This window comes from Arvicola amphibius, chromosome 4 (genome assembly GCF_903992535.2).
Source record: "Arvicola amphibius chromosome 4, mArvAmp1.2, whole genome shotgun sequence".
Lineage (NCBI taxonomy): Eukaryota > Metazoa > Chordata > Mammalia > Rodentia > Cricetidae > Arvicola > Arvicola amphibius.
In genome coordinates this window covers 101,715,701-101,728,656 of record NC_052050.1, presented here as the reverse complement: position 1 = coordinate 101,728,656, position 12,956 = coordinate 101,715,701, and the positions used below count along the sequence as shown (strand labels likewise).

Sequence of the window (12,956 nt, the reverse complement as noted above, 5' to 3'; positions counted from 1 at the left end):
CAACAGTCTAGGGGGTGCAGCCACCAAGTGTCACTGACAAATATGGACAATCATGTGATGAAGCTCGGGACCAGACAGGACAGTTAATTAACATCTAAAAGAGAGCCAATTAACTAAGGAAAGTAACAATTCTTGTCAAAGCCTGACTGGCTATATTTTCTTTCTTTTTTTTTTTTTTTTTTTTTGGTTTTTCGAGACAGGGTTTCTCTGTGGCTTTGGAGCCTGTCCTGGAACTAGCTCTTGTAGACCAGGCTGGTCTCGAACTCACAGAGATCCGCCTGCCTCTGCCTCCCGAGTGCTGGGATTAAAGGCGTGCGCCACCACCGCCCGGCATGGTTATATTTTCTTAAGATTTTTTTGAGTGGACATTTCTAAGTTAAACTAATAGAGAATTTCCCTCAAGATGTTCTCTAAGGCAACATGAAATCAAATTCTGCTGGAAAAAACAAAAGGCTTGATCCTCCTTCCTCCCAGTCCCTGTATCTCAATATTTTCCAGACCCGATGGGGCAGGATGAGATCATTTCCAGTACTTGTGAGTTAGGATTGCATCATGAAGCACTCAGACATCTGCAGTTAGTCTGGTGAGTGACCACCAAAGGGACTGTCACGACTACTTGAGGACAGTATTGACGGCCATTACTTCTAGTTTTCTTTAGATAACTTGCCTCTTCCTTGCCAGAGCTGGGATTAGGGCTGTGTGCCACCATGCTTTGCTTGATGGCTACTATTAAGTAGGATATCTCCTTAGATAATTTCAAGAAAACACCAAGAGAGGCGCTAGGATTTAAACAAGTAAACGAAGGGTAATTTCCTGTAAGTCTGAGGCTCAAGGGCTGTATGTAAGCAGCTGTAACCACAAGGCTGACCTGGCCTGGAAAGGCCTTTGAAGAGCTGCCCAGGTGCTCATCAGTAAACTGGGTACTTACGACTTTGAGCAACAGCGAAAGTCAAAGGCAGCTGAACGCTGCTTGCAAACCAAGTCGGACTCGCACTTTGCAGCTTCCTGTTCCTTTAGCACAGATTCTAAAAATGTGTAAAAAAGTCTGAGAAAACCAAATAACTCACGGATGTACTGGAAGGTTCCACACCTGGAAATCCGAGAGACAGTCAGGAAGAGGTGGTAGGCTATCATCGGGACAACCACTTATGGTTCAGTCATGGTCAAGCCCACGGGAGACTGTGCCACTGCTTATTCCCACGTGTGCCACAGTGAACAGCTGACACGGGGAGCAGACGGACACTGGAAGTCAATGTGTTAAAGAGTGTTGCACTAGGTGACAAGGGCGTTTAAAATGGCGGCTTTGGGAGGAACTGTGAGAATTTAACCCTGAATGAAACGCCCATCATAGCGGTGCTATGCCAAGATTTCTGGTTTATGGAACAAAACAACAGTAAAGGGAGGTGGAGTTCCTGCACCGTGAGTGGAAGAGACACGTCAGCGTCAGTGAGCTGGACCCACGCCAGCACCTGAGTGCAACTCACCAGGCAGCTCTGCCCGAGTCCAGAAGGCAAATATGTTTCTATCCTGGGAAGAAACAAGTAGCTCAGATTCCTTTTCCACCTTGAATTCACTTTTTCATCTTCCCCCCTATTTCCCACATCACATACTAGAACCCTCCAATAATCAACGGGGTCTTGACACTCTCAACTCATTCCTGACGGGCCGCGGACGGAATTACCGGATCCTCCTGAGCGTCCACCACGTCTTCCAATTTAACCAAGGATGGGGAACACAGGAAACAAATGCACCCCTACTAAACATGAAGACTCTGTTATTAGCCCTGAACACCCGGGGAACAGCCCCCCACAAATGCACCCTTACTAAACATGCAGACTCTTGTCGTTAGCCTTGAACACCTAGGGTATAGCTCCCCACACCACCTATGCTACATTATTGCTGTAAGCCACCTAGAGATAGTTTGAAGTTCACAGGAGGAGGCGTTATGAGCAAATGTCGCTAAAGGCCTGGAGCACCTAGACTCTGCTCCATCAGAGGGTCCTGGAAGCAACCGCCCATGGACACTGAGGGACAACTGCACTTTTAAGTGCCAATAAATCATGATATCAACAGGAAATTTCAGTTCAAAGTGCTTTTGTTAAAGTCAGAGACAGTATTTTTGCTACAAGGTCCACTTTAATCAGTTTAGCACAACAAACCCAAGGATGGCTGATGACGTAATCAACTGTGTGTGGCAAGGCTAGAGTTCATGTCGGCATCAGCTCTTGAGGTAGAGAATTTACTGCTTGTTACTGCCACATCAACAGCTAGTACTTACATACCACAGTTTGCAAATGGCATGTGAATTCCATGTTAACACAGAAAGGTCAATCTAAATCAACCATGAGATTTGATTTGTTGGTCTTTAAACATCTACGTATTTCTTTTGAATTCGTATGCACTCTCTGCACTGATCTTGCATTTACCGTTTAATGTGAAGAAGAGAAACCCACATCTAGAAAGCACCTGGACCTCCTCTGCTCTTGTCTGGTCAGCACAGGGGCATGGGCAGGATGCCGTGCTTCTGGTATGGCGCTGACATTACTGACGTGTGAATGATCTCAGTGACATGGGGCGGGGGGAGTCTGAAGACTCTCTGATGTGATTTGGGCTTAGAGTAGGAATTTGGAGGTCAAACACTGAGAAAACCAAGATTTCTGAGGAATCCTTCATGACCTCATCAAATCTTGTCAACAGTTCTTGCCAAAACACTGGCTTAAGCAACCACGTCACAGTACACGCTACATATCCATAGTGACCGGAAGACTAGTGGGCTGGCTTGTCCTGTGGCTGGCAGGAATGTAAGAACATCGGCCCTGTCTCAGTTCTGCCACACCCTGGGTACACAGTGTTAGGAACAAGATGGAGGATCTTTTACCATCCTGAGCAGCCAACGCTGGCACTGCTGCTGGCTTCAGGTGGCACAATCCTGCCATACCCTATTTAAAATAAGCACTGCAAGCCTAGCACAGACAGGGCACAGAAGGGCAAGAGCCAGCAAGGGAAGGGAAGGACACACCTCAGCCCAGAGCTTGGGGAAATGGTGGGGACAGAAGGTCTGTCCCTAAAAGCCCTGGGAAAGAATGAACTGCTATGCAGATGATTAATGAATAGCCATCTCAGTGCCGTGGCTCATTTTCTCACTCTGCCTCCCGACACCACATGTGCATAGGCGGTGTGGAGGAAGTCATGCAGCTGTTTGGCGTTTCCTGCATGCCCCAGGATGCTTGTGAGCCGCTCCTGGGACAGAGAGGCCAGCTCTGCGATGTTCTTCACTTGATTCATCAGGGAGCGACAGTTCTTGGCATTGATCCCGGGCATCTTTAGCACGAAGTCTTGGGGGCCGGGGTTATACTTGTCTGACTCAGGCAGCGTTTCCGAGTCTGCGGTGATGGCCATGGCTGTGGCTGCATCAGGCTGCGGCTTGTTCTGCTTCAGCTCCTCGAATAGCTCGGCTGTGGCATGAGGTGAGGGGCACCAGAGCAGCCGCAGGCGTGGGAAGTGCAGGGTGAGGAGTGTGAGCTTGGAGCTCACGTCGCTGCTGCTTATCTCCTGGAAGAAGGCACCACGTGGCGCCAGGGAGAAGGGCTTGCCTGCATCGAATTCGATGAGCAGCACTGGGCGCCGGTAGTAGCGTGACATGGCGAGGCACTGGCTGTACAGGCGGCCGCTTTGCAGCGAGCAGATGAGATCGCTCACACTTTTGCGCTCCACGCACAGCTCGGGCGTCAGGATGTAATCGCCCACCTCCAGTGTCACTGGTTCAATGTCGATGCCCCTCCGATGGATCAGGGATGGGAGCTCACTCCGGAACTCACGCATGTCCACCACGATGCTGGGCTGGGTGCCATTCCGCTCCTGGCCACCTACAAAAAGGGTCATTTATGTCATGCCACAGGGAAGGGCGCTGTAACACTTTCTAATATCCAGAAAATAGTATCTGTAGAGAAGACAGGTAGTTCTCCCCGAATGAAATGGAATCAAGTTTGTGTATTTTTTTTTTTTTTACAGCAGCAATAGGAAACTCAGACAGAGGCTTCCAAAGGGCAGACCTCTACAAAGTGCTTTGTGTGCGATACTATGCTTGGCCCTCCCTCCTTCACCCTGCCTTACGGGATGTAGTTCTTCCTAAAAGGTCACCAAGCTAGGCAGAGTTGAGGACCTGCCTCAAAAATGGCACAGATATTCTGAAACAGTGCTTCTCAGGATGCGCAGCCCAAGGTCCTTCACCATCAGATGCTCCCACATGGACAGCACATGTGTGGAGCTCAGAGGACAGTTCTTCGTACTGGCTTCCTTCCTGCTAGCCTCAGATCGTCAGGCTACCCCAGCCATTTCCCAGCCCTCTCCCCCAGTCCCTGACAAAGCCCTGAGTGAACAACACAAGGAGGGGAGCTGACTTGGGCTCAGGGCCTCTGTGCACAGGTAGCTGGCTCCACTGTTTCTGAGCCCGTGGCAGGCAGACTGCCACAGGGAAGGCACAGGCATGAAAGCTATTCACCTCAAGTCCACTGGCCTCAGAGGCTAAGTCGACTTTAACCCTCTCATGTTGCTTGGCTGACAACAGCTGCCATGGGAATGGAGATCTCTGTGAATAAAGGTTCACGTGGAAGCCAGCAGGCCTTGGTGCATGCCAAACACCTCGACTGGAGAGACAGCAGGAAGCAGAAAAAGCTTCAGAGCACAGAGGGCACACGTGTGCCCCAGGAAGTCCCAGCGATGTATGACCCCGAGAGGACAGGCAGAAGAACTTAGAGAAAGCTTCCTTCAGCTACCTTGTGAATCTCTGGGTTTCTCTGGGTTACAGAACCTGCCCGGCTCTCCCAAGGCTTCACTGGTAGAGTTCATCTGGAATCTCCCCCAATCATTTCCTTTTCTTTATAAAATATTTATTATTTTTATTTATTTGAATGAACATGTGTGTGTTTGCATGGGTTATATACACAACAGGAGAGCAGGTCCTCAGAGCGGCCACAGGATGGAGCTGAAGTTACAGGTGGCTGTGAGCTCCCTGATGTGGGTGCTGGGAACTGAACTCAAGTTCTCTGCAAGAACAGCTAAGCAAGTGCTCCTAACAGGTGAGCAATCTCCCCAGTCCGATTTGTGTTTTTAATATTTTATCTAGAAAAACTCAGCTATGTAGCCCTGGGGCTTCACAGCTTCCTTTACTGGCAAATATGGCACTAGGCCCAGGCAGGACTTACCAGCTTTTCGAGTGTCAGTGGGAGCATCTGTGGACACTGTGCCTCTTGCTAAGTCCAGGTTGGTTTCATCTCTGCCTTCCCGTTCTTCAGGGACAACCATACTAGCCTTTTCCCTGGGGGAATAAGTATGGTAAGCATTACTTGACTAATTCCAACATTCTAGATGAATCTTTGGAAAAGTCTCATCTCTGAGGTGGCACTAGGGGTGCACACCTATGATGCTAGCACTCAGGAGGCTGAGGCAGGAGGATTGTCTATGACATTGACTAACAAGGAATGCATCAGAAATAAATAAGCAAATGGGAAGAATTGAGCAGGAAGAGACACTTGGCTGTGCTTTCCTTTCTCACCCTCCAGAGTTCAAATAAGAAGTTCTTTAGTTTCCATTATGTGACTGAGATTGCCTGAGCCTGCTGCAAGGTTAAGGCAATATCAATAATAAAAAACAAATTATTTAAAGTCTGATATTTTTCAGGGAGTAAGTAGGGAGGGTTCAGTCAATGACTGAGAAACAGACATGACAGGACTCTGGTTAGAAACTCTCTAGGTGGGAGGTCCCACCAACCACCACTAGCTTCAAAGGAGAATCAAGATCAGTCTAAAAATAAGATTTCTGTCAGGGATCAAAACTGATAACCAACATCTTGGGAAAGACCTGGGAACAGCAGTCACTCCTCGTGGGTTTGCTTGAAAGCAATATGGAATGTCCCCTGTTCTGTGTAGGCGCTCAGGATATAAGTAATCACTGGGCTGCCAAGATGGCTCAGGGGGCTAAGGGGCTTGCCACTAAAACTGACTATCCAAGTGTAAGCTCCAGAACCCACCTGATGGGAGAAGAGACCTGACTCCTGCAAGTAGACCTCTGACCCCACATAGTATAGATGCAGACATGAATGAATACAGATACAGACATGCATGAAACAAGTAAACAAACAATAAAGATGGCCACATAACCCTTCTTCTAGTCTGGAATAACCCAGTATCTCACACACGTGAGCTAGGAGGACTGTGTCACTTGCTAAGACTTGACAGACATCATGATATCAAGTAAGTCCCTGACTCACCATGGTGAAACCACTAAGCCTGGTGTGAGAGAACACGCACACCTGGGCCTTTTTTCTTGAGGCCTGCAGTAGCGCTGAGGGTGTAAATCAGTTCTGAACCCACAGCACTGACAACTGCAGCAGGGACTGGGGCTAGGGAAGACAGGAGGGGCTGCCAGGGCGCATGAGTCTCCACCAGCGTCAGCACGACACTCTTCCTGGAGCAGGATGGATGTGATCTATGTGGGCACAAGTGTGCCAGAAAGTATAATCTGGACTCTACACGGTGCATGGTAACCCCCAGTACAGGGCTGCTTCTGGTCCAGAAGTGGGGTGGACAAAGGTTGGGTTGTTCCCCTTGCTGTCTTGTAGGCCAGGTCAAGGGCTCTGTAATGTAAACCCTTGACCAGCCGCACCCCTGGCCATACCCAAGAGACCCAAGAGGATGGCCAAATACTCAAGAACACTAGCAGATCCTCAGTATCTTTTTCGCTAACATTTTTGATTTTTCCTCTCTATTTCTACTACTCTCACATGTTAAGTTACAGGTCACATGGTGTGTGTATGGGTGCCCCAGCTTCCTGATGAATTTGCTGTTTGTGTTTAGAGTAGTCAGTAGCAGAGACTGAGCCCTTATTGGCAGTGTGACCCGGAGTAAGTCATTCAGTGGCTCCTTGCCTCAGTTCTTTAAGAATCTGTAAATTGGGGACAATGCTAATAAAATCTACAGGATGCGTGTATTGTCCTGAGAGTAGTTCCTGCATCTCGCCCCTGCTATGCTGAGTCAAGCCCTCAGTGGCACTGGCCCGCCTCCCAGTTATCCAGGGTTAGCTAAGAAGCTGACAGTCTACTTTCAAAGGAGGCTGGCACTGTTGCTCCTTCTGAGAAAATTCACAGCCCAGAAAGAACTGGTAACCGTAAAGAAAGCTAGTCTCACTCAGCAGACACAAACTTGTCTAACAGACATTTGCTGCCACCAAAAGCACCGTCCCTCACCGGCGTCACTCAGCACAGCTACTCTAGCTGCCCTGGGACAAACATGAGGTGTCAAAATTCCAGACCTCTGTCCACTTCATCCCTCAGGTACTGATATTTTCCGGTGCTGCTTTACAATCTCAAATGCTCATTTTCTTACTACGTAGCCCAGGCTTGCCCAGGGGCTGGGATTTTCAGTGGTATGTAATGCTTTAATAGTGATGTGATGTGGGAAGGAGGGTTTCTGGACGGCATAGGCGTGCCATCTTGACCCTTCACTGTGAACCGCTGCATCTTACCCCTACTCTCCAGCAATTGAATCGACTCGTCTCTAAGGCAGCCAAGCAATCCTCGTTCACGGCTAGTCTGCCCGAGTTATTCCTCTCTGGCTTTTTTCTTACAACATCACCCTGAAGGTCTTGTTACAGCAACCGTTCTCCTGGCTCAGCTGGAGTGCAAACACCCTACTGGCAATGGATCCCAAATGTTGCTTTGCGTTTTTAAAGACAAACACCACTCAAATCCTCCAGTCTTCTAGGATGCTGAACTAGGATGATAACTGCTTGGCTACTGGGCAAAGTGGAAGACTTTATTTATAATAAATAGGACCAAGTTTAGAAAAAAGTACTTCTGGCAGTGAGTTTGAGGCCAGCCTGGTCTGTGAAGCGAGTTCCAGGACAGCCAGAGCTATTATTACACAAAGAAACCCTGTCTCCATAAACCAAAAAAAAAAAAAAAAAAAAAAAAGAATATACAGAGAATGAGCACCCACAGCTAGTCCTGTGGGTCACTGACTACTCTGAGATTCTGTCTACCTCAGAGCTAGGCTTACTGCCCCTGCACATTGCCGACGTTCAAGGCATGGAAAGTCAGTTAAGAAGATGTGGGCCATTGCTTTCTCTGGGTGAGGTCTAGGATGGTTGGTTTAACCATGGCTTCTTAGTCCATGGCAGTCTATTGATACGGCTACTGGTGGGTCATCAGAGCTCCTCAGGCGCTTAGGGATGAGAGGCCAACAGTCAGTCTGTGACTGTTCATAACAGCTCATGTTAAACCGAAAAGCATTTCCTACCAGGATTGGCAACATGATATCCACTCTCAAAAACATACACACGTTCAAAAAGTAGCACACCTTTTTAAAAAATACCACCTTAGAGTGATTCTAGTTCCAGTGGCCAGAAATGGGAGAGCAGGTACCTTAGCATCTGCAGACAAGCAGGATTGTCTAAAGTGGGAAAATCCACAGCTCAGAGGGTGCAGGCTGGAGAGCCGTCTCCTGGGGCAGCGCGTGCATCTGGTGCTGCACGCTATGGATAAGAAGCAGTTTCCTTCACACATTTCTGATAGAAACTCAAAGTGCTATGAAATGCAGAGTGTGTGGGACCCACACACACAGCAGGGCAGGAAGGGAATCCCACACCCAGTCCTGTGCTGAAGGGACCCACAGTCATGCCCAAATGTTGCCTCCAATGGCCTTCAGGCCACAGAACTAGCAGACACACTATCTTCATGTTCAAGACTGGATCCTGTCACTAACATATCTTATTACTCTTTGGAAACTATTACAAATTTTAAAATACTTCTGGTTCCAAGTATTTCAGGTAAGGGATTCTACTCACTAAACCCACACTAAGCTCCTGCAGGGGTGAGAGAGAGGGAAGGGAGGGGTGTGTGAAGCAGGCCCCAGGGACCAGCCTTCCCCTTCCCTTTCCTCCTGCCTTCTCCTCCCAGGGTGTCCGATGGCCGTCCACTGACCCTGGGAAGGGCTACTCTAAGCACGGTCCTGTGGGCCACCCATCTCACCGTATGAGCTTCTCAAATGCCTCTTTTTCCTTTCGCAGAGCCGTCAGGTAGCGCTGTTCTTCTGTGGAGCCTCCATAGATGAGAAAGTAAACCCTGTGGGTTAGGACAGAACTCTTTTAGGTTGCAGAACTATAGCTTCTTAATCCCTGGAGAGACAGCACAGTGGAGAATCTGAGAAAGGTAGCCCTGGACACTTGAGCAAAGAAAGCCAAGTAAGAAAGCCAAGTAAGAGAGAGGCGCAGCACACAGGCTCACGTGGAGCAACACGGACCCCGCCTCCTAGGGCTGGTACCCGTGAGGCTTCCTTTTCTTTTCAACAAATGGAGGAACACAGTGTAGGTAAATACTGAAATATAGCTGGAGGATAGAAGAACTCTTTCTTTACAACTATAAATGAATAAAAAAAAAAACCCATACATCTCTTAGAGGCTTCTTTTCTCAACTTTCTTCTTTGTACTTCTGCCAAACCATAGCTTAAAAGGTGGACAATCATCATTAGAACCAGCTTAGGACAGCTCGCGGCTGGCGACGAGCAAACACATTAAATATTCAAGGCCCTTACCTCACAGTACTTTCTCAGTTCCTCTGACTCACGTCACAACAGACCGGAGCTAAACATGATTTACACGAACACACGGATAGCATCAGGAATCTCACTCTTTTGATGTATTTTGTCTCTAAAGGGCTCTGCTCTGGGGCTGGAGAGAAGCTGGTTAAGAGTGTTTCCTGCCCTTCTGGAGGGCCAGCATTCAGCTTCCAGCACCCACCCCATGTCTTTGGCGACTGGTGCACGCGTACAAATACATCATTAAAAACCAGACAGCTTTCTTTTTGTGGCTGAGGTTGCATCCAGTGCCTCATGCCACCCCCACCTCACCCTGTTGCAGGTGGCTGGGGGTGAGTTAGAAGACATTAGCTGTTCCGTGGATGTGCCACGTTGTCTGAAGCCAAATCAACTTCTATTTCTGGGCCTCAGTTTCCCACAGATAAAGCGAACAGCTGAATTCCCAGGTCTCTTCTACTCTTGAAATTTTGATTTCAAACAAGACAGGGTTGTGTTCTTGGGCAAGAAGCTTGGTGCACATACACTACCTGGGAGCCCATGGCTGGAGGCTGAGTAGCTGACTGGCCGGCAATGCCGGGCTCCTGAGAAGGCCTCCGCTCTGAAAGGCTGCCTTAGTTACCCTGCTACAAAGGTTTCTCTTGGCTCTGTTTCTGGTTCAGACTGAGTTCAAGATATTAATTTTGATGTTTATTTCCCCTTAGCGAGCTGGAGAACGAGAACATTGTATTCTTTGGGAAACATCACTTTCTCATCTGATAGACTGATAGATTTTTAAGAGATATTTCTAGAAACCCAAGAAAACTTGGTACAGTAATTCCTAAAACACTTTGGTTTCTATCAGAATGAAACCTAGAGTCATGTCTCAATGTGTGTAAGCTGGGCGATGGTGAGGGGTTCACTAGGTAGAGGCTTCCTGTCTGAGTGCAATCCCTGGATCCCACAGAAAGAGGGAAGGCATTGCCTAGCTCCTGCAAGTTGTCATGGTGTGCACACACCAACACACATAGTGAAGAATGTTTAAAACTTTACAGGGTGTTTTAGGAGCTTAAGAACATTTGGCTATGTCATTAGCATAGTCCCTTTGATATTACACAGAACATCATAAATTTCCTAGACTTTACAGAGAGTGTACCCTGGAAGAGACACACTCAGACATAAAGACAGCTATGAACAGGGCAGGAAAAATGCCAGAGGTGCTGGAAGATTGTAATTTAACAGGGGTGGCTGACTTCCTCATGCCACAAAGCAGCGACAAACCAACCTCACAGTGGATTAAAGGTAAGAAAACCCCCATGCAGGCCAGACAGCTTTTGTCTTAAAGCCCACAGAACCACCAAGCAGACTTGCCTCAGCGGTTTCCCCGGCCTGCTGGCCCTGTAGATCTCCAGCTGGCGGACAAAGGTGACCTCTGCATCATACAGAACTACGTATCTGGGGTCCACCTCGTGCAGTACCCGCGTCAGGGCATAGGGGTCGCTGCACCCCAGAAGCGGATGGATGATGGTCAGAGGCTCTTTCAGGATGCCATAGGCCGCATCAGATGACAAATTTAAATCAAAAGCTTCGTGCTGAACCTCCCCTCCGCAGCCTTCTGGGCTACTGGCGACCTGTCTGGGGCGGCCTTCCTCAGCAGCCTCTTCCTCTGGCGGCTCCTCAGCAGTCCCCATCACTTGCATCAGAGTCAACTCTCTCTTCTTCCTTCTGGGAGCCCCTTTTTTGGTAGAGGTGCGTTCTCTGTTCTGGGCATCTTTGGGTTTCTTGTCAGACTTCATGGTTCTCTTTGCGCCATCCTCCTTTCTAAAATTCACCCACGCTTCTTCAGCTTTGCTGTCCTTCTCAAAGGTTTTCCTGTAGAGCCGCAGCAGGAAGGCTTCCGCCCCCACGGTCAGGTAGTCTCTGAGCTGGCAGCATGTGCGGTCATCACTTGCACAGATCAGCACCTGGCCTGCAATCAGAGAACGCATGCTTGCTTGCTCACTCCCATTCTCGGCTCCTTTGGGTCACTCTGCGTCCCCTGTCCCCTTCTAGAGAAACCCTTGGTAAAGAACCCAATTTATAAAAGGAGTGGGGCCCCAAGCCCACACTGTTACCTCCAGACTGATTCACAGAGTGACGTCCGAGCCAGGACTAATTACTCTAATGAAAGCAGAGCCAAGGTAGAACAGAGGCTTTAACGAAACGTCTAATGACTAATTTTCTAGAGGCTTCTAGATGCCAAAATACATCCCAAATGGATATATTCAAATGCCAAATCTTAAATCATAAGAAAAAATGGCTTGCCTTCACCCCCAAGATGGAGGTGATTTTCTATCTTTAAAGTAGAAGTGTAAGCTCTGGGAATCCAGTCGAAGAGAGGGAGGAGGGATTTTATGAGCAAGGTAGGTCAAGATCATGAAGGGGAAATCTACAGAGACAGCTGGTGGGAGCTCACAAACTCTAGACCGACAGCTGTGGAGTCCGCACAGGACTTAAGCCCTCTGAATGTGGGAAACAGTTGTGTAGCTTGGTCAGTCTGAGGGGGGTCTCTGGCAGTGCGACCAGGAACTAGCCCCGGTGCATGAGCTAGTTTTTTTTGGAACCCATTCCCTATGGTGGGATGCTTTGCTCAGCCTTGATGTGGGGGGAGGGGGGAACTTGGTCCTGTCTCAACTTAATGTGCCAGGCTTTGTTGATTCCCAAAGGGAGGACTTAACCTTTGGGAGGAGTGAATGAGGTTGGGGTGGGCTGGAGGGATGTGAGGGGAGGGCGGGAGGAGGGGGAGGGAAAACTGTGATTGGAACGTAAAATGAAATTTTTAGGGAAAGTAGAAAAGTAGTTTACAGAGAAGATTATATCTAAAGGTTGATTTTAGAGCAATAAAAACAGCATTACAAAGTCTGGAGACATAATCCGCTGATCAGTGTCACTGTCCTAACTAACAATGCACTGAGAAGCTGGTGTAGTTTAAGTTCCAAGCAGCTACCATGCACTGGAAACACAGCTGGGAGCAGGGCTGACTCACAACAACATAAGATGCCAAGCAGTTACCATGCACTGGAAATACAGCCGGGAGCAGGGCTGATTCATAACAACATTTAAAATGTCTTCTCAAGTTAGTAAAGTCGTTATGCATGTGTAAAGTATGTATACAGAGATATAATAATGAGAGAATTCCAGTTAGTTAGCTAAGTCAAATGAAAATGATTGTCATAAAAACCAACACCATTACAGCCTGTCATCCCAACACTCAGGAGGGCTGTCCCAAGTTCAAGGATAGTCTGGATTACAGATCAAGTTTCTAGTTGAGCCTCTTGTGAACTGTGTAACCAAGTTACAAAACCCCTCAGTTGTTTTAACTGTAAGTTTTGGTTAATTTTATTTATTTAG

The 12,956-nt window shown here is 48.1% G+C and overlaps 1 protein-coding gene across 2 annotated transcripts in view; it reads right to left on the bottom strand.

Moving 5' to 3' along the window:
• Positions 1 to 253: 253 nt before the first annotated feature.
• Positions 254 to 12,956, bottom strand: part of Ercc4 (ERCC excision repair 4, endonuclease catalytic subunit) — a 29,657-nt gene continuing 16,954 nt past the window's right edge. For both annotated transcript variants that reach the window (XM_038326980.1, XM_038326981.1), the window contains exons 8-11: positions 10,938 to 11,535; positions 9,026 to 9,118; positions 5,205 to 5,317; positions 254 to 3,866 (exon numbers count right to left, since the gene is read on the bottom strand). In XM_038326980.1, coding sequence (XP_038182908.1) covers positions 3,133 to 3,866; positions 5,205 to 5,317; positions 9,026 to 9,118; positions 10,938 to 11,535 — 1,538 coding nt within the window. In that variant the 3' untranslated portion in view covers positions 254 to 3,132. The remainder of the gene's footprint in view (positions 3,867 to 5,204; positions 5,318 to 9,025; positions 9,119 to 10,937; positions 11,536 to 12,956) is intronic.